The 22,170-nt window shown below is 44.6% G+C and overlaps 1 protein-coding gene across 1 annotated transcript in view; it reads right to left on the bottom strand.

The window, feature by feature from the left end:
• LOC116949370 (semaphorin-3G-like) overlaps positions 1-17,491 on the bottom strand; it is a 41,880-nt gene extending 24,389 nt beyond the window's left edge. Inside the window, exons 1-4 of the mRNA XM_032966613.2 lie at positions 17,217-17,491; positions 11,453-11,616; positions 6,160-6,222; positions 2,010-2,129 (exon numbers count right to left, since the gene is read on the bottom strand). Coding sequence (XP_032822504.2) covers positions 2,010-2,129; positions 6,160-6,222; positions 11,453-11,616; positions 17,217-17,337 — 468 coding nt within the window. The 5' untranslated portion in view covers positions 17,338-17,491. The remainder of the gene's footprint in view (positions 1-2,009; positions 2,130-6,159; positions 6,223-11,452; positions 11,617-17,216) is intronic.
• Positions 17,492-22,170: the final 4,679 nt, after the last annotated feature.

A 22,170-nucleotide genomic window follows, 5' to 3' on the forward strand; every position in this document is an offset into this window, starting at 1 on the left:
CCTTTAGTCACGCTCACCACAGCACCGATGACGAGCAATTGATTCGACGTCACTTATTGCGTGTGAGGTGATATTGGGACATTATTGACGAGTCCTATTAATCCACACAGTTTACTGCTCTCATAATTGATAATAATGGGAGGATTCTGCCACTACTTCTGAGTTACTCCTCTCGTCTGGGGATGAGTGCAGTTATAAGGTTACACTCTTGACGTGCATCGAAGGAAGATTCTCAGATTGATTCGGGGCCGTCAGTGAGAGGAGGAGCGAATGATAGGGTGGATAACATGACCCTCACTATCGTATTTTGCTTCATGTTGGCAATGTTGACTATGTTTGTGTCCAAACATCTGGCAGGTGTGGAAATTGCAGCGCAATTTAAGCAACGTGCTGCGCATGAATTGCTATGCATGAGGTTAATCTAGAGTGTTAATCTATTGGACAGTAACTGTCGATTTATTTCCAAACTGTATTTTTTAATTTGTGATGTCGTATACGGGTTTTCAGAAAGCAAAATATTTCAGGAGCATTTAATGAGCTAACGATAATCAAGATATGACAATATTTTCCCGCACCTCCGATTAGCACGGTTGGCTACGTACAATGCGAAAGAAGTCCAACATGCCTACGTGCGTACATGTTGCCAAGCGGACAATGCAATTACAATGGATCTCATCATCATCGTCATCCATGGGCGGATAGCCCGTAGGTGTCCACTGCACATTTCGTCACTTGTTTCCACCTTGGTTCTTTTGGTAAAGTCACGTGGGTAGAAAAAATAATAGATGACGACGTTTCGATCGCCACACAAGCAATCGTTACCTGAAGACGATTTGCTTGAGTGGCGATCGAAACATCGTGATCTATTATTCTTGGATTTTTCGGTAAAGTCACGTAGAAAGGAAACAATAAAATTATAAAAATATAAAACATTAAAATTCTCACGACGTTTCTACTGCAACACAAGCAATCATCATCAGGTGTGAAAACCACAGCAATACAAATTTAAAAGAACCAAGAATATGAATCCCTGCAGTCACGAAAGCTTTAAAGCAAAATCGTGATCTATTATTATTTTTTCTACCTACGGGACTTTACCGAAAGAACCAAAGAGTAGGGATTCCTGCAGTCACGAAAGCTTCAAATCAAGATTGTAGTTGTTCCTCTGCATCTACAGCAACCATACGATATAAGAAGAATACAAAGGCAAGAGTGGGTTTCATCATTGGAAAGTCTCCATAACATATTTAATGGTCCATCCATATCAGCATACAAACCTTTTGGACCAATGTAATGTTTAAAAAAAATCTGTGTACACATTGAGGCGTTTAGATAACATGTATACTTGAATCTTTAAAAATACAGTACTGTATTTTACACGATGGTGAACAGTCCATATTTCCTATAATACTTTGCCCTGACCCGCTTAATAATATATCCCCAAACCATTTGGTCACCGGATGTGTTTGTATTATTTCGTGAGCAGTATTCCACTTCTCTCTGCCTCGTGCGACATATTTCTGGCACCGATCTCTTTACGTCATCGCCGAGCCATTCTCCGTGAGGTCTTCCTCCCTCTCTGCTCAGCTGCTGCTGACGGATCTCTTATCGTACGACGACCACGACATCGAAGCATTGGACCTTATCGTAGTAGCACAAGTAGCTACGCATGCTACGGGCCCCGCACTTTCAAGGGCCCCGCGCTAAACGCTTTCAAGCTATCAATTCCGGTTCAGTGATTCTGCACTTGCGCTATTACTATAGTACTATACCGCCTTCGACTTTCATGAACGACTGGGGTGTTTAAGGTTAGAGATGTTGCCGTATTATCCGGCTGTATAGCAAATGAAAAAAATACAATTACTTTACTACGCATTTTAAAAACTTTTAATATTTACGTGTTTTTTTATTTTATTTTAATTTAGGGCCCCTCTATAACATATGCTGCAGGCCCCGCACGAGCTTCATCCGGCACCGGAGGGGAGGGAGGGGAGGGAGGGGGCACTTGCCTCGGCCTTGCGACCTACGTTGACGAGGGCGCACGACGGGTGGAAGGCCCCCGTGCCGCAAGCCAGCAGGTGCGTCTGGTTGAAGGGCTGCAGAACTCGCACAAAGTTGGAGCACTCCTCCTGAAAGAGACAAAAAGTGGGGGGGGGGGGGGGGTCACCGCACGACCCGCCCCGCCACCCCCCCCCCTTCGTGCAGCCGTAAATACCGACGGTGCTAGCAAGTCCTGACGGCGTAGCACCTATATTCTTGGTTCTTTCGGTAAAGTCACGTACAGTAGAAGGGAAAGAATAAAATAATAAAAATAAAAAAACAATAAAATTCTCACGACGTTTCGGCTGCAACACAAGCAGCAATCATCAGGTGTGAAGACCACAGCAAGAAAATTAGAAAAAAGTGGCGGTTATTTTTAACGTCAGCACCACGGAGAGCGATTTGACAGATTGTTCAGATGGACGAGTCCATCTGTGTTCGGAAAAGAGGAGGGGCGAGACGAAAAAGCCACCTTAAGCGTGAACAATCAATTAAGACCCGAAATGGTTTATCAAATCCTTCCAATGATTGCTAAGTCAGAATCCATCTTCTCGGTTGAAATTGTCCCTGTGTTTGTATATGTGGATAGCACCTATTTGAGGCACCCGTACAAAAAAGACACGCACGCTGTGCCGGATGAAGCGAGTGCGGGGCCTGTAGCATGATGTTATTGATGGGCCCTAAATAATAAAAACACGTAAATATTAAAACACACAATTTTTTTCTTGCATAGTAAATTAATTGTATTTTTTCATTTGCTACACAGCCAGATAATACGACAAATCGCTAACCTGAAACACCCAGTCGTTCATAAAAGTTGAAGGCGGTATAGTACTATAGTAATAGAGCAAGTGCAGAATCACTGAACCGGAATTGATAGCTCGAAAGCATTTTACAAGGGGCCCTTGAAAGTGCGGGGCCCATAGCATATGTCGCTACTTTTGCTACTAGGATAATCCGGCACTGCACGCACGTAAATCCATATCGAAGCATTGTAGGTCGTAAGGGTAAGTGCTCTTTGCTAGCACAAATTAATAATGTGAGCACGGACGCACACGTGCATAGACACAACACAGACAAAGCACCCCGTATAGTCTGCAAAGGATTTTGGGCGCGAGTGTTATAAGCGAGCACTTATGAAGGGCAGCACGGCACACGAGGGAGTGGCATGGCCAGCCTTTGTCTCCCCAGTTTTGATGCTTATATACTGCACCGAGTACTCGTTTAAGGCTAAGTTGACCTAGGGGAGGACCCAAACCAATTCAGATAATCACTAATATTAGCCATGGCCAGGAATCGAACATGAGAAACTGGACTTGCAATGAAGTGTGCTTATCACGACACGATCACCCCCAGATGCATATAGAGTACTGTATGTATATATACATATATGTATATCAAGAGTGCTTACTACTTTACTTAAGGGAGCTGGAGAGTTTACACCAATAAATATTTATAAATTTAACAAAAATTGATAATCCAGAAGAAACCAAACCATCAGCCTCCATATTTTACATTAAGTAAATAAAAGAGTTCGTCAAATAGGAAAATGGGGGAAGAAAATGTTTTCCAGAATAAAAGTCAGCCAGTGAAAACAATCTAACTTCTTCCATCTCTGTGACTCAATGTAAATTTGTCAAGAAAATGTATTTGTATTTTTACTTAATCAAACTGCTGAGCCAGAATCAAAGTTGACTTCATATGGTCTGAATATGACTAATCAGAGCCATTCCCCTACTCTGCTTTAGGAAACATTTGAACACAGAAGACAAAATCATTCTGGGACAAATCTTTGCAGGTGGCCATCGGCAAAGATGCGTGGATCTTATGAAGACCGTCATGGGGCCCTTTACAGCTGTGATTGGACAGCTGCATTAACATCCTTTGCAGGGACGGCACGCTTAAACGCAGCATATTATGAGTAGCCTCATGAGGGCCTGAACTGTAGAACTTCGGTCTCGGAGAAAAGCGATTCCCCAACTAAACCTGCAAGCTGTAACCAAGCGTTCAGTGAGATTTTTTTTTTTTAAATCCAGTTCTGGTAATGTATCATCAGGGGGGCTAGGATTTTTGGGGCTTCAACTTGTTAAACTTGGGTTTTGAGGCAAATTACACGAGGCCCTTAGACCACCCAGTCTGTCCAATATGAACTTTCGGTATGTATCTTCTCTCAAAAGCCAAAGAAAACACGCTCAAAGATAGACTTTGGGAAAAGGAGCACCCCCTTCTCGCGGTGCGGTGTGCTTGGCGTGTACAAACCCCACTCGCGCGTGCAGGTTGCGCGAAATGGTTGATATTTTTTCCCAAATACGAGAGGCAGAAATGTAAACCAGCCCGTGCGATTATACGCAGAAGAAGAAGAAAAAACACCGTGGCATACGCATCCGCCGTTTGATATGGCGGGACGCTCACGGACTTAGCAGACTTAGCAAAGGTCTTCAAACACACATTCTCGACAACTTAAGTCGTACACCGCTAAGGGGGAGGGGGGGGGGACTACGGCGACACGAAGCCAACCTCTGCATAAACATAAGCCCCCTTCTGTTGATAGCGCATTCGCCAGGAATTCCCCCCCTACGGTGTTTAGAGTTGCCGCTTCACTTTGATGTTTTCTACATCCACGTTTTACTGCGACAGAGCGTCGATGACTGTGGCTGCGGCTGCTGCTGCTGCTTGCGGGAGTGAAGGTGACCTTGACGAATACGTCTTTGGGAACGTTAAAGATCCCTCGTAAGTTATTCAACAATGGTCGTCTCACGTGCGTGCAACAAATATATTTTCCCCACACACCAAGGGAAGGTGTTTTCCTCCTAACGGGCAGTACGAAGTGTAAAATGCGGCATTTACAGTTTGACATCAATAAATAACGAAATAACTTCCAAATTAAACTCAGCACCATTCACAATTTGTTTGCATTTGGGCTGTATTATGTCCACTGGTGTGCCTCTGCACTGGCAAGGCACTGAATGGTAACAGTTTTGAATTCCACAGATTTTCTGCGCACACATTTCAACTGGAACGGATGGTTTCCAACGTTGCAGGCCGCGCCGATTCCTGGACTCTTTTTGAGGCCCAGAAGAGCCATTTGCAAATGCCCAAAGCACCAGAGCCAGGCTTTAAAGCCAGGTAATGAATGGTCATCTCTGTAGGGCCCAAATTCACAGTGACCCCAAGAGACAACACCTGAAGCTGGCTATTTTATGAGCACATAGCACAAAACACGTGTGTGTGTGTGGCCCTATTGTGTGCAAGAGCTAATGAGCGTTAGGTAATCAAATCACTACCGGTGGAATGGTTCACCCTCTACCCCTTGGTGATTTAATGAATGATTGTGACCAGGGTCATGATCCGATGTATATATCAATAAAAAAACTACATTAACGTGAAAGAGAGAATCCTTAGTGGCTGCATGGGTTATGTTAACCAATTACATCAAGCGTATCAATGGGAAAACATCAATTCTTACGCACGAAATTCCCTGCACATATCACTGCACAGCGTGAGTGTCCACATCGAAAATCAATGGCTCATTCCATGAACTGCCACTATAAACATCTTGTTACTTTCCCCTTATTGGCAAGTTCACAACATATAACGATAACACTATTACTATGTATAAATTTTGATATTATTTTCAGCCCTTTGTTACTCCACGGATGGATGAATGCCTCCCCATTCCATGTTAGTCATGGATTTGTTTGATCGTAGGTCACTGTGCTGGTCAGTGTGGGTTCGTTAAGCTCGGTGGATGTGCGCGACCATGTCAGATTTGACTTACAACTGATCTTGGCTATGGTAGGGAGCCCAGCCGATCTTGGCGGGTTCGTAGTCTTATAACCACTGAGCCACCCCATATCTAAATGCCATCAAAATTATTATTGTACAGCACTCTGAATTAGCATATCGATGTCCACTAGAACAACGGGCAGCCACTATCACTTTAACCTACACACAAATTGCTACACTTACCGTGAACATGTGTTACCCCATACGGAGTAATTGGAGGAAGCTATGTTTCTCTTGTTTTCCTGCCCAATTCACCCTCTGCCCCCTTTAATAACAACCAGCTACTGGCAATGCCGACCGTGCGTGTGCGAGTTGCCTTTCCCGGCCACTCACGTGCACGTCTTTCCCCTTCAGCTCGCAGTCTTCTCTCTGTTCGCCAGTGCAGGGCCATGAAATCTGTAACAGTTTTACGAGCGCCGACACAAGAAGACTCGGTCTCAAACAAAATATTTATTGTACTTTCCAAGAACGTCAACTTAAACACAAACGAGGAGTTGAAGATTGTTTTGCAATAAAGCTGCATTGCATTATGCGGCTCTCAACAGATGTTTTAACGAGCTATCAGTGGCTATATTTAAAAGTTATACGTGGCACACATTAATGTTTGCTTTAACTTATTTTGTTAGCGCATGTGTCCCAAATGTGCCATATGCATCTCGGCATATAAAGGCATTGAATATTTTTTCCCCCTTTGAAAATGTATTTTGAAATTCAGTTAACCATTTCAAAAACGTACATGCATTCAATCTGTGACTGTTAGTGGTAAAATGTAACGAAACTAATGTGCACCGCAACAGAATTATACAATTAGCAAATAATAACAATACTTCATCTTCTTTGGTTCTTTCGTGACTTTACCGAAAGAACCAAAGAAGATGAATCCTTGCAGTCACGAAAGCTTTAAATCGAAAAATAACAATGCTCTTCTGTAATTCTGGTCAACTTTGTTACAACGATGCATTCTTTCAGGAGTTTTTTTTTTTCTATCATCATAAGCCATGGTTAATCAATCCCCCGGCTGGAAGAACAACTCCCCAGTCCGCCACCATTTCGCATGATCCTGCAATGTTAATAATGAATCTATCAAGCACCTACACACGAGCTAATTTCATTGCTACATCGACTCAGAACGTACCCTCGGACGCATTACACATTTTGGCTGCCACTCCGTTAATGTTATTGTTATTCGTGTATTTTCTTCTGTTATACAAAAAAAAATGAAACAATGGCAAATGTTGTGATGGTAAACTTGCAATGTGGCCTCTTCCCACAGTCATAGGAACAATAGCGAAGTCAAACAGGAAGTGTCCAGAACGGGACACCTTCGGGTGGCCAGGAACAGACCAACAGGACCACAGCTGCCCTCATGCGGGAAACGGGTCACACGCCTAAATATACTGCTCAGAAATAAACTGTTTGGGGGTATTTATAACGTACGTCCAAGGCTGCCAAATCTTCTGGCTTTTTTGTTAACATTCAGAATGATTTAGAATTGCACTGATGTTTATACGCATCTAACACAACGCAAACACCATTTCCATCCACGTGTTCATTCAATGTGCAGTGCCAAACAATAATATTTGTGCGTTGCTTTTTGCAAATCGTTGTATAAAAGATAACAAAATAAAAGTAATGTATGATGCTTTGACACCCCCACCGCTGGATCAAATGAGGCTTTCCTGCACTCTGTCAGTAAGGGGGGGGGGGGGTCATTTTCCCATTCTCGTAAAGCGGAGGCCTGGACTGGTCAAGATATTCACTTGCCAATGAAGTTTGCTGTGGCTGGGAATTGAACTCAGGTTGCCAAATTAATAGCAAAGTACACTCAACCACTGCACCACCGCTTCCCAATAATAATAATTTGTGAATCATGAAAAGCTTTAAATCAGTCCCAAATCTTTTGAAAAAAGGTTTTTACTTTGGGAAGTTTAGCCAGTTTTAGGTTATTGCCCAGGCAGGTGGGTGTCTCTCAAGTGAGGCCTTAATCTCTGCTTGATCCACTAATCCCACCTCACCATCGCTGGCTTACAGTCTTGCGTCATTGTAACCAAACCTGCCAATCACTGGGTTCCAATTATATTTTTTTGCTTTTTACAAGTATGGTTTATTTGAGTAAAAATTGTCCCATAAAATCAATTACATGCCTGTAAGAAAAGCATACACCTTGAAAACTTCAAACAATGATAATTATTTACACCATTAAAATAGTTTTTGTTTGTTTTCCAAATTGCATTAATGATGCATTTAAAACAACATAAAGAGAAGTGCATGTTATTTGTGTTCTTGGAAATAAATATTTCAAACTACCTGTAAACCCAGCGATTGTCTTTGTAGATTGGGAGTCAGGGCGCAATCTGTTTCTGAAATGAAATCCTTACATGTGCATTCCTAAAGTTGTAGCTCCAGCAGTGGTGATTGTAATAGCAGTCACCCCTACCTGCCCCCACCACTTTCAGAGGCAGATTTTCTGAGTGGCTTTGGAAGCACTCAAATTCTGGTAATTATAATGTGATTTATGTACTCAGGAAAACCTGGATATTTAGCACACGTCATTTGCCCTTGATGCTGCCACACCTCGCAATCACTTCCTTCCTCCTGCCGGATCCCACAGGAGTTGCACAGTCAACACTTGGCCTCCAAGGTCGCTTTGCTTCCCATTTGTTGAGGTGCGTGAGTGAAAAGACGTGGTCCTGCCATATGAACGTGGCCTTTCCACCATTTTATCAGGGTTGTAGGCACTAGATGAGTTCCACGCCCTCACGCGTTTAAACTGGAAGCCACCTTGACTTTTGGGTTTTCACTTTCTCTGGGCTACTGTGGCCTCTAAGCCTTTGGCAATGTCCTGTTGCCCCTATCTTAATACTCGTAATTTATTTTTGACAGAGCGCCTATTATTCCAGAGTGCCGTAGAGTGCTATACACGCGACTCACATCACATTATCATTGCAAACATTTCAAAGGGCACCCCCCCAGTGGCAGCTATCCCTGTGTTGCACTAGGAGACTCAGCAATTAGCCTGCAAGTGGGCATTAGTCAGCCACCAAGGGGGGGGAGCGATTATGGCTCTGTGGAAAAACCCAATTGAGTAATTTAACATGTTACTGATTTGTTAATATTAGGTAAGTTAATATTAAGGTTACATACGATTGCGTTTAATTTACATAATCAAATAACTAAATCGTATCATGTGGATTGTCTTCCAGACAACTGATGAAAACAAAATTTCTTGAAATGTCACGCAATCCGTGACGTAGCTTTATCCTTTGCCATACCAATGATGGAGATGCACATTCACCCTCTGAAAGGGTAAAAGATAAAAAATAAACGCTCTCATGTTTGTGAACCTTTTATGTGCGAGCCAGCACGATTCATATCAGGTTGTTCATCTTAACATGTGAACACACTAATTATATTAAATCGTATTACGTTACTTGTAATGCACAATTATTAAATCACACGTTAAATTTTGATTTAAAGCTTTCGTGACTGCAGTAATTCATATTCTTAGCTCTTTCGGTAAAGTCACGTTGAAGGGAAACAATAAAATAATAAAATATATATAAAACAATAAAAAAAAATTCTCACGACGTTTCGACCATAACACAAATGGTCGTCATCAGGTGTGTCGGTTCGTGAGAATTTTTTGTATTGTTTTATATATATTTTATTATTTTATTGTTTCCCTTCAACGTGACTTTACCGAAAGAGCTAAGAATATAAATCACACGTTGTTGATAACGTACGGGGAACAGAACATTGCCGACACCGTGTGGAATCACAGTAATAATCAAAATATTTACCGACTCTTTTTAAGGAGGGTGTCACATTGAGACATTTGGCCACTACCATTAATAACTTGGAAGGAAACCGGAGAAACCCGACACATACGAGTGGGGTGACTGTCATCCCCTGGCCACCTCGCAGGCCCCATATGTACAACAACAACAACCCGGTGCTGGTGGTCGTCCCCCGTGCGTTTACCACCCAGGATCAAACCTGCTCAGGAGGTCATAGTGGCGAGATGTTAACTACCTCGCCTGGTATGCAGGAGGTCACAGTGGGGAGATGTTAACTACCTCGCCTGGTATGCAGGATGTCACAGTGGGGAGATGTTAACTACCTCGCCTGGTATGCAGGAGGTCACAGTGGAGAGATGTTAACTACCTCGCCTGGTATGCAGGAGGTCACAGTGGAGAGATGTTAACTACCTCGCCTGGTATGCAGGAGGTAACAGTGAAGAGATGTTAACTACCTCGCCTGGTATGCAGGAGGTCACAGTTGAGAGATGTTAACTACCTCGCCTGGTATGCAGGAGGTCACAGTGGAGAGATGTTAACTACCTCGCCTGGTATGCAGGAGGTCACAGTGGAGAGATGTTAACTACCTCGCCTGGTATGCAGGAGGTGACAGTGACGAGATGTTAACTACCTCGCCTGGTATGCAGGAGGTCACAGTGGGGAGATGTTAACTACCTCGCCTGGTATGCAGGAGGTCACAGTGGTGAGATGTTAACTACCTCGCCTGGTACGCAGGAGGTCACAGTGGGGAGATGTTAACTACCTCGCCTGGTATGCAGGAGGTCACAGTGGAGAGATGTTAACTACCTCGCCTGGTATGCAGGAGGTCACAGTGGGGAGATGTTAACTACCTCGCCTGGTATGCAGGAGGTCACAGTGGTGAGATGTTAACTACCTCGCCTGGTATGCAGGAGGTCACAGTGGTGAGATGTTGACTACCTCGCCTGGTATGCAGGAGGTCACAGTGACGAGATGTTAACTACCTCGCCTGGTATGCAGGAGGTCACAGTGGGGAGATGTTAACTACCTCACCTGGTATGCAGGATGTCACAGTGGCGAGATGTTAACTACCTCGCCTGGTATGCAGGATGTCACAGTGGCGAGATGTTAACTACCTCGCCTAGTATGCAGGAGGTCACAGTGGTGTGATGTTAACTACCTCGCCTGGTATGCAGGAGGTCACAGTGGGGAGATGTTAACTACCTCGCCTGGTATGCAGGAGGTCACAGTGGAGAGATGTTAACTACTTCGCCTTGTATGCAGGAGGTCACAGTGGGGAGATGTTAACGACCTCGCCTGGTATGCAGGAGGTCACAGTGACGAGATGTTAACTACCTCGCCTGGTATGCAGGAGGTCACAGTGGAGAGATGTTAACTCCCTCGCCTGGTATGCAGGATGTCACAGTGGTGTGATGTTAACTACCTCGCCTGGTATGCAGGAGGTCACAGTGGAGAGATGTTAACTACCTCGCCTGGTATGCAGGAGGTCCGTGGGTTCGATCCCGACCCTGACACCTGCTGTATATTTGTAGTTTGCATTTTCTCACCGTGGTCGCGTGGATTCTTTTGGCCTTCGCATTTAGAAACACGCGTTTTGGGGTATTTGGCTGCTATACATTACCACATGATGAGACACTTCGTTGAGCGATCATTTGTGGCCAGATCGCTTCTGAAAAAGAGCTACATAGCTCAGTGGGCCTGACCTGGTAAAATAAAATACAAAATTAGTTATCGCCGATCCTGCTCGACGATAGCCCTCCATGAGGGGGAGGAGGGGGAGGGGGGTGGGGATTGTTCTTAGGCGTAGCGAGTGGCTGCGGGGCACGTGCCTCTCGGTAGTCGCTGTGCGTGCCGTCCAGCACCAACGAGTAGACGCGGTCTCGCGCGCCGACGAACAGCCGCTCGTGGTACTCGTCCAGCAGCGCGGTGCTCAGGTCCAGGCCGGAGCCGCCGTGTCCCCGGAACGAGGCCACGCGGCCCGACAGCCTCGCTTCTGCGACCCGAGCGCAGCGTGAGAGCGCGTCGAGTTCTCGTCCATCGGGATGACACGCGGCAGGCATCGCCCCCCCACCCACCCACCCACCACACGAGTGCGTTCTGGTGGGCAGCGCACTGAGTCACATTGTGCCCGCACGTTGATGCCTTGCTCCTGGGAGGGCTTGCCCTTCGAATGTTTGAGAAGAGATGCGACGTGAGTCGCTTGTCGCGTGTAATGCGCTCTGAGATATCCCGGAATGAAGGGCGCTGAATTCGAAGAAGAAAAAAAACCGAATCATTGTTAGTGATTAATTTTATTATTGGCACTCGCATGGTGGTTTCACCTTGCCGCAGATTGGTCCCGCGCTATGGAGCTAACCTGGGCTTCATTTCTCACCTGATATTTCTGGAACGCTACAAGGCTGGCTGAGAGCAGGGATTGTCAGCATGAGGCGCTGCCACTAGCTTACAAGTAAGGCATATACATAATCATCCGATTTTATTCTTCCATGCATATTCCTATACTCCTACAAAAAGGTTTTTAAAAATGATTGGTTAAACAAAACGAGGTGAGATCGATGCGTTTGCGCCAAAATAATTCCCGGAATCGCGTTGCGGTCTATTTGGGTTCGATTTAAGCACTGGAACTTACCCTTGGTTAGACACATGGCCACTTGGCTCCCAGTGAAAGCTTACGAAGGTTAATGGGGTTAGCGTGTTTTATGGGTGTCTATAAAGGACAAGCGGCGACAGGCTACCGAGCATGCTGCTGGGGAAGGGGGGGGGGGGGGCTGGCTGGTTAGGAGAAGGCTCAAGAGGACGCGACAAGAACGTTGCACGTCAGCTGACCAGAGCGACATCAAAGGACGACCCACGGGAGTGGAAGCAGATCAGGAGAGAAGAGGCACATAACAGGCACTCGTAGACAGCAAACGAGGTGGTGCAGCGAGAACGGCAGCAGATGTGCCCCGATCGGTGGCAAAACCAAAAAAAAACAGGCGACTGAAGAGGAATGGGTTACGTAATGTATACAAAAATAAAAAGTGTATAGATCTGTAAAAATAAATTTAAGTCATTTCCTGCTCGACGGGCAATGAGACATTGGTGCTTATCCCCCCCATAATAGAGGGGTTTTTTTGGGTTCGATCGCGTAAATATAAATGTGTCGTTCAGCCCACCACCGCCGGACACAGCTAAATAGTAAGGTTTCTCACGTCAACAAAACGTGCCACTCGTTTAGATTGACACCATCTAACCCATAAAAACCCTCGCTTTTGGATAATATTGGTCGCAAATGCCTACTACGTGTTAAACTGGTTATCTCCCGTTCACAGCCCGAAGTTCGTGGTGAAAATGTCTCAATCTTATTGTCGGGGGCGAGTCTATCCGCGGGACAACCACTGTTGAGCTTCCCACAGAGTGGTACTAGTTTTATCGACCACAGAGGGTTGGTCGTCTGAGGCATCACCCAACCAGGCTTTTAACTCTCAGCCTTCTGATTGCGAGCCGCCCGCTCTACCGCTGAGACACCTGGGCGGAGAGTGAAATGTGAACTCATTCTTTTTAAATGTCGCCACGTCTTTAAGGGCATCTGTCGCGTGGATAAAGCCACGTATCAAAGTGACTTATGAAGTAGTCTCTCTCACGTCGTCTTCCGAGGCATTTTCTGACACAAGGTGCATGGTAGTGCACCGCTAGCTGCAAGAGTTCCACATTAAGACGTCGTCTTATGCCACACTGCCAATAGCACACTTTAAAATATAACTATGGTTAAAACAGTTGATACTGGAATATCCATAATAATCCCAATAGTAGGAAAGTATTATTTGTATTTTAAGTAAGTAATCCTAATCTACTGTATGCATACTATGTCAGTAAAATCAGTGGCCAGGCGTAGTTTAATGTACAGAAAGAAGCCGTAAAATTACTGCAAGCCTTTGTGAAGAATTAACACAAACGCAATTGTAATACTGCGTTAGCGCGTTGTGTGCAAGCACACAAAAAATCCAACACACCCATCTATAACACTACCGTAATAGAACAAATATTATTTTCTCTTTTTCATAGCTATGAAGAAAGGCCATTTCCTGGGGTGTCACCTATTACATACATACATATATTTTTCCATCTTGTAGGGCAGTACTTGATATGTGAACATTGCCTTTTTGAAATTCATTTAAATCTAGAATTCATTTTAAAAAACTCAAAACTAACGGGAAAAAAATGAGCCCGTTCCTAAAAGCAGAAATCTCTCGTCTGGAAACACCACGACACGCTAGCAAAGGTTGTGATGGCCTGTGAAAATACCTGCCAGGATAAAACAACTGGCACACGCGTTCACTTCCACTAAGAGCAGCCAGTCGCTTTAGCGCAGAGTTGCATGCTTGGCCGCGTACAGAAAGGAAGTCATCGTGACAGCGTCGAGATGTTTATATATACGTGTGTGTGTGTGTGGACTCGTCCAGTCTGGCACAGAACAAACCGAGACGTGGGCTCTTAAAGGGAAAAAAAACACAATACCTCACCACGCTCAAGTCCACGATTCAAAAAGTCAGAGCGATTTCCTGCTCGAATGAGCAACGAGACAGTGCTCACATCTCCTGCATATAGCCCTGAGCCAGTGGTGGACACTCCTGTGCCTGGGGGTGAGTCTACCCGACATCCACCGCTGTTGTCTTCACCACAAAAAATGCAAATCGTCCTCATCGGCCCTGGAGGGACGGTGGGGGGAGTCTTTATTTATTTATTGCCATGGGCGGTGAGGCAACGCCGCTCCCAACCAAACTGGGCACCTCTATTAATTTTGTTTCAGTTGTTTACGATTAAGTTAAAACATGAATTTATTAACTATATGCGCCCGCGATTCCTCATGTGAGGGACAAAGCGAACACCCCCCCCCCCCCCCCCAAATATAGAAGTCAAACTTCGCCTATGTTTTTCGTGACTTGCTTACATTTTCTCTACTTTGCACTCCTATCGTTGTTTGATGTTGTAACTTGCTGATGGTGTAACTTGCTGATGGACATCTGTGAAAAAAGAGCTTCACAGCTCATCGGATTCCTCCACGATAAACACAGATTCTGAGTCAACCCCTAGACCAAGATTCCAACTCGTGAATCTTCAGACTGCGAGCGAGCCGCTTGCCCTACCCCCTGCTCCGTCATTCTTGATGTATACCATCCCCATGTTAAAGCGTCAGTTGTATGATAAGGATCTTTTGTTAATGGTGAACGCACATTCATAGATACAATGATGATAGAGAAAGCAACATTTAAATGTAAATGCTCTACACATCTTGCACCTACATCAATACAATTATTCCATGTTTCATCACTCTCATCTGTATGATGTGGAGGCACTGCTTCCGCAATGTTCAATCACCCGTGGAGATGATAGTTGAGGGGGGCATAAGAGAGCAGCTGGGTACTTAGACAAATATCATTCTGGATTTTTCCTTCAGAAAATATTTTTCACCAACACGCACGAACGTTGCGGGATGGGCAGCAGTGGATTGACAAATGGCTGTGGATTATGCGAATTACATTTTAGATTTTGATTTAAAGCTTTCGTGACTGCAGGGATTCATATTCTTGGTTCTTTCGGTAAAGTCACGTAGAAGGGAAACAATGAAATAATAAAAATATAAAACAATAAAATTCTCACGACGTTTCGACTGCAACACAAGCAAACAGCATCAGGTGTGAAAACCACAGCAAGAAAAATGTTAACGTTAAAAAACCGCCACTTTTTTCAAAAAATTCTTGCTGTGGTTTTCACACCTGATGATGATTGCTTGTGTTGCAGTCGAAACGTCGTGATAATTTTATTGTTTTATATTTTTATTATTTCATTGTTTCCCTTCTACGTGACTTTACCGAAAGAACCAAGAATATACATTTTAGATGTTTTTATTTAATTGGAACACTGTTCATGGTAATGATTATTTTGTTTACTCTTTGAGGTTTGTTGTATCACTATTATGTGCAATGCGATTTAGTGAAGAGGGGTTGCCAGGAATAGTTGCAGATATTACTCGCCACTGAAGTCAGCCGTGGCCGGGAATCGAACTTAAGTTGGCGTGGTTCATAGTGCAGTGCGCTGACCACGGCAGCACCACTCCAGCCATGTATTTTATTTAAAGAGACAATAAATTTGGGCTCCTCGCTGATTCTACTCATACGAAGCACCCTTTGCAAAGGCATAAGATGAATCACAACTGCAATGTTACATCCTAGCTCTACAGCAAAATGTGGCTCAATACTGCTTACGAAAATAAACAGATAAACTTCAGTTAACCTAGGAGCGGTCACAAACGTACGTGTTAACATGCTTGTAAAAAAAAGCTCCTCCCTGTGCAGACCAATCCATAATGCATATTAGGCAGCACTTGAAGTTGGCGTTAGATTTCTGGATAGGACTCGTGTATGTATATTGAACTTTTTTCACACCGTACGTAGCCAACCGTGCTAATTGGAGGTGAAGGGGGAAGGGCAACAAACTAAACACAAAAGGCAGTTCTAAATAAATTAGTTTTCAATCCAGTGGCTTCCTAATATCGGAATGAACAGCGGTCGAGTCGGCCGCAGAAGCGTAATGTGAACGCACGCGATGCAGTGGTCGTCTTTATTTGATTGCTCGACAAAAGCCACTGCGAGGATAACCGGAGTTCGTGTGATGGTTTGTCGGAGCATACTTCACTATATGGACGACAAAGTAAACCACGACAGTCTACGCTCCTTCAAAGCAAGAATCGCAAAACTGCGCGATCTCTCTCCGGAAGCTATCTCGATGTAGCTTGCAAATATCGAAAATTTCATATCTCCTTAACTTATTGCATCGATACGCAATAAAAACAATAGCACATCGGGGAAGAGGGGGGACCGGCTATCACCTGCCACGAACGTTAACCATGGCCGAGAAATCGAACTCAGGTTACCGGGTTCTTACACAGCGCAGCGGGCTAAATCCTGTGATACGCCTTCACCCCGAACGCACACTACACGTGCATACCGAACACATTGTCACACATGCCTAACGGCCAATGTATGCATCCTACTAGACGTGTCAATACTATGCACTCAAGGTGCCCTGTAATGTCAGTGTATGTGTAAGACCTGTCGGCTCACACAATGCCAATCCATTTTGAGATGCTGTTACATTTAGACAGTACGTTTGCAATCCAAAGATTCACGAGCCACTGACGTGAGCCATGGGCTCGGAATCAAACTCAGGCGCCCCCCCCCCCCCCCCGAGTTTATTGCGCAGTGCGCTGACCACTTCGCACCATTCGCTGCTTCTTGAAACTGGAGGATCATTATCAGCAGACGATGATAATGATGATAATTATTTGTTTTACGCTGTAGGTTTTCGCGGTTTTGCTGTACAGCTCCCCTGTTTTCGGGTTGCACCCGCGAGTTGTCCGGCACGATGTCCGACGTTTTCGCCCCACGTTTTTGCTCCAGTTGCTGCGAGGAAGCTCCCGGCTCGCGGAGCCGGAACGTCGGACATCGTGCCGGACAACACGTGGTGCGACCCGAAAACGCATCGGAAAGAGAGGACCATTTCGTGCACGAACCGGCAGCCGCTTTTTGCTCGCTTTCACCGCAGCCCGCCTACCTTTGTAGGAGACGCGGAGTCGCAGGTTGTCTCCCTTCGTCTCACTCATCACGAATGACCACAGCAGCAGGTTCATCATCAGCAGGGCGCCGCGCCCTGACAGTCCACGCCGTCGCCCCATGACTCTCCACACAGGCACGCGCACTCTCACGCCGACTGACTCGATCGCTCGCTCACTCACTCCCGTCTCATTCCAGAAGGCTACGGCGCCCGATGCTTCCAAAAGCAGCCTCCTTCCTGGCCCACCCGCCCAAGATTGTGCAACCTTCCCCCGCCCCACCCCCCTCCATCACTCTCCCCTTCCCACGCCTGCACGAGGGGTGAGAGTAAAAAGGGATAAGGGGGTGGGTGGCGCAGTGGTGGTGCCGGCCCATTGAGCGGCGGGGTGGGTGAAGGGGGCTAGGCAGCAATTATTTTACCCACCCCACTCCTCCGCTCCTTTCAATTGCGTGTCTAGACTCCTTGTGAGACGACAGAAGAGATCGATACGAGAGGTGGAGTTGTGGCAGAAGGTGCAATCAGATGTGGCCAGGTCGCTTCTGAAAAATAAGCCAATAGCTCAGTGTGGTTTAGCTGGTAAAATAAAATAAAAATTCGTTTATTATTTCGAGTGATTTGCTTACCTTTTCTATACTTTGCACTCCTATTGTGTTTTTTGGTATTGTTTGTTGTTGTAACATTTTGACCCGTCCATTCTGGACATGTGTGAAAAAAAATATTTATAGCTCATCGCATCCCTCCGGTATAAATTAAGATTCTGAAATGCAGATGTATATGTGTATGTTTTCCACCTGAGGACGACTGCTTATGTTGCGATCGAAACGTCGTTATTTATTTTATTTTATACCTACGTGACTTTACCGAAAGAACCAAAGAGTATGTATATATGTATGTTGAACTTCTTTTACACCGTGCATAGCGAACCGTGCTAATCCATACAGATCTTCGACAAGAGACAGAGATGTCGTGAAATGAGCTCTGATAGCTCGTCTGAGGTCACGTGCTATAATATCATATCTATAATGTCTATAATCTCTTTAATCTCTAAAATGCTATAATGTCATATCTCATCTCAATGCATCTCTTGTCGATCTCTTAACTATACACCAGTCTCTATCACCGATGAATACTTTGCCGTATTATATATCTTCTGAATGTATTACTTTCCCTCGTCTGAGTGATTCTCTCTCCTTTCTCTTCACAAGCTATATTGCCATGCTGTGTCTGTTCAATATCACCACACCTAAATTAACAGCTCTCATTTCGCTACGTTTATCTTGTCTACATCTGCCTCATCCCCCCCATCTCCGTCACGTCTGCAATCCTCTTCTCTCATCTCTACAACTGCGTCTTTTGTTTTCATCACCAGTGAGCTCTCAGTGCATCTCATTCTCTTGCCGTACCGTCTCTCCTCTCATCTCTCAGCATCTCCACCTTGTCAACGTCACCCTCAGCTCACTACATCAAACTTTCCGTTGTCTGCTTCTATATTTCAATCTCCCATTCCGGCAAAGAGTTCCATAGTTACGGAGCAAATATCGCGAAAGCTGGAAACACGGTTGGCTACGTATGGTGCGAAAGAAGTTCAGCATACAAAATAATTGTAAGTTGCACCTGAATATATATCTGTGTATGTTGCCTACATACTCGTCAGCGCACCAGTAGCTTATATATTAAGAGGACGGAGGCTCAAACATAAGTGTCGCGTAAGGCTCCCAATGGGGCTAGCACTGCCACTGGTCTGAAGACATAGTACACATACATAAACAGCACATTATACATACTGACAGTGTACGTATACCAAGTATAAATACACTCAAGATGAGTTATTATGTTAGTGCATCCTCAAGACCTCTCTGCTAAAAAACAATGTCATTCCATCTCGAGATGCGGTTGCTTTTAGACCCGACATAAATTCTTGCTGCATGAGAAAAAAAAACCTTGATTGATGTACCTACGGACTGGCCTTGCCCTGCAGTGGGACGTTACAGGTTGACATCAACAACAAGAAATACTTACATTCCGTTAAGATAAGATGACAAATCCATTAATATAACCTTAATATGCTCTCACTGGAGTGCAGTAGTCATGCGTTTAAATATTTCAAAATTCGAAGTGATTTCTTTCTTAAATGAGCATTGAAGTGGTGCTCGACTTTTGTTTATTGCCCTAAGCCGTGGTGGAAATTCCATATTCCTATGGCAGGGGAAAGTCTATTCGTAGGACAAGGAGTGGTTAGAATTGTATCAACTTGCAATCCGTCAGATTGCGAGCCGCTCGCTCGACTGCTGAACCACGTGGCCGGATTATGGAGTTTTGTAAATTTTTACAATCGACAATGTTAGCAAGACAAACGTGTAACATTATTGAATGTTGGTGCACACGCGTCTCTCTGAAACTTGTGCAGTGGTGGGGGGAGGGGTACTCAATGTGTCTCATCGAATGTTTTCCCCTGCGGTGGATACACATCGAAATTGCCCACGAAACATGTGGAGGAATTAACGCTTCACAGACTACCGTTGGGCCCGTTTCAAAAGGAGTCAGACGCTCTGCTCCATAGGCAGCGGCGTTGCCGTGCAAAAGAAACGGACTCTGAGCTATCCTACGACGCTAGATCAACATTAAATATACGGCGTTTATTTGTACGCATGGCTGAGGGCAAAGTGAGGAGGGTCTGTTGTATGTGATGTGGCAACTGCAGTATGTCCATCTGGAAGAGTTTGTATAAATTAAGGGGTATATTTTCCCACACTTTAATAAGTAAAAGGGGAAAAAAACCCACCAACAATCTACCCCTGCAAACAAAACAAATACTGTCAGTGTTTCCCACTGCTTACTCACGGCCCAAGGCCGCACCACATTTGTTTTGCATATTTCTTTTTTTTAATGCAAAGTCTAAGTGTTTATACATATATTCAACCAATTATCAAGGCATTGAAATTGTTAACAGAGATTTCGACTTGCATGGCTCATTAACTACCTTCAGTCAAAGATCAGAAACTTATTTTATGAATTTATGCTTTCTTTTAATGTAATGGTTTAATAATTATTATGCTGCTGTACGTTATTTTCAGCTTATTACACTAATACGATCTTGATAACACAAAACTCCGCTTATCTGTGTGTTAATGTGGCAGACATTCATTTGCCCAAGTCATGTTTGTTCAATTAAGGCCTCTTATATACGAGGTTATTCCCTGGGAAAACACACATAATATGACGAACTCACTGTCCATCATTACTTATCCTTGAAAACAATGTGAATGGCATGAACAATTTCACACCTTTAATAAACCACTTCAACTCCTTATCTATGAATAAAAGCGGATAATGAATATTAGGATGAATGCGCTGCGTGAATATTTATCTGAGAAGAAATGTGGCTCATAGGAATACGTGAAGGCGCGCGGTACTGGGGGGGGGGGGGGGGGGGGGGTGATGGCTAAGCACGTGGCCTGTAAGCCAGCACTGTGGAGTTCAGAGTCGGTGGATCACGAAAAATGTTGTGATTATCGAGGAGACACCATACCCTAGCACACCACGGGGAAGTGGACTCTACCGATGTTATCTGTATGGGTTTTCTCTGGGCGCTCCAGTTTCCTCCCACATGTAAACGCTTATTCGTTAATCGGCTGATAACACTTCACAATATAGAGGACCGTAGATCTTTTGGGAGGGGGGGGGGGCATTTTTTGCCGGCACATCGTGTCACTGCCTTACCGCTCCTCTGTGGTTCCTCGCCCCTCAGAGTCGATCTCTCTCTCTCTCTTGGAGAGCGAGCGAATACTGTGCCGCGTGTTACAGTTAAAATAAAACAATAACTATCATAAGTAACCTTTCCAATTCCGATGACGTACGTCATCAGTTTTTGTACGTTCATAGTAGGAAGTAAAAGGCCATGCAGGAGGGCATGTGGCACAGTCAGCTATGCTAGAGTGCGGTTGTGCCACTACAGTTTTCTGCGGTGACTACAATGTTTTTAAAAACAGCAGTGCTACGCCTCTCGAAATAAAATTAACGATAACTGCTTGCACGTTCCAAAATTCAGCAGTAGACGGGACCCACCCTGCAACTTGCAGACGTCTCGGAATGGAAAAGGGTTATATATATATACGTAGTGTATTGGTGCAGGGTAATGTGCCCTATCTTGCTTTTAAAAACAGAAGTGTATTCTGGACAGCCTTAGTTTACTTCACTAGGTACGTCTTCCAATACCACAATGACCAATGTGTCTGTCAAACGTGCTGTCTATATATCAGATCCAATCCGTGGTTGAAAACCACATTATCAATTTCAGGTCCTCGCACACCTTCTTATACTGTGCACATAACTTAAAACTCAACGTATTAGTCAATAACAATTCCTTGAAAGGAAAAAAATATAACACGTGACCTTCTGGGCATTGGCCCTTATTCATCACCTCATCATGTGTTGAGTGTTTTGTTATTTGTGCTTGTGCACCACTGTCGCCGCAGTATCAACAAATAATTGTGTAAACAAATAATTGTGTAAACAAATAATTGTTGATACTTTTCATTTGACCCAGTGGACAAAGAGACCGTCAAGCACTCCTAGGAGGGCCTATATTTACGCGAGTCTGGCTAGGTGGCACAGAGGGAGGGTGTGCGGAAGGTCACGAGGTCAAATCCTAGTCAGGGGACAACACGGCCGTTTCTCCCTCTGGATTAATACAATTAATTCCACTTTATGTATATATTTATTTTGAACGTCCTTCGCATCGTACGTAGCCAACTGTGCTAATCGGAGGTCCGGGGGAAGGACAACAAACTAAACACAAACAGCAGTTCTAACGAAATTAGTTTTCAATCTAGATTTTAAAGTGCATAGCTCCAGTGGCTTCGTAATATCGGAAGGAAGAGCGTTCCAGATGGCTGCAGAAGCACATCTGAAAGTGTGCGATGCAGTGACCATCTTTATTCGATGGCTACCCAAA

This window comes from Petromyzon marinus, chromosome 36 (assembly GCF_048934315.1).
Source record: "Petromyzon marinus isolate PM22_M1 ecotype Great Lakes invasive population chromosome 36, UKy_Petmar_22M1.pri1.0, whole genome shotgun sequence".
NCBI lineage: Eukaryota > Metazoa > Chordata > Hyperoartia > Petromyzontiformes > Petromyzontidae > Petromyzon > Petromyzon marinus.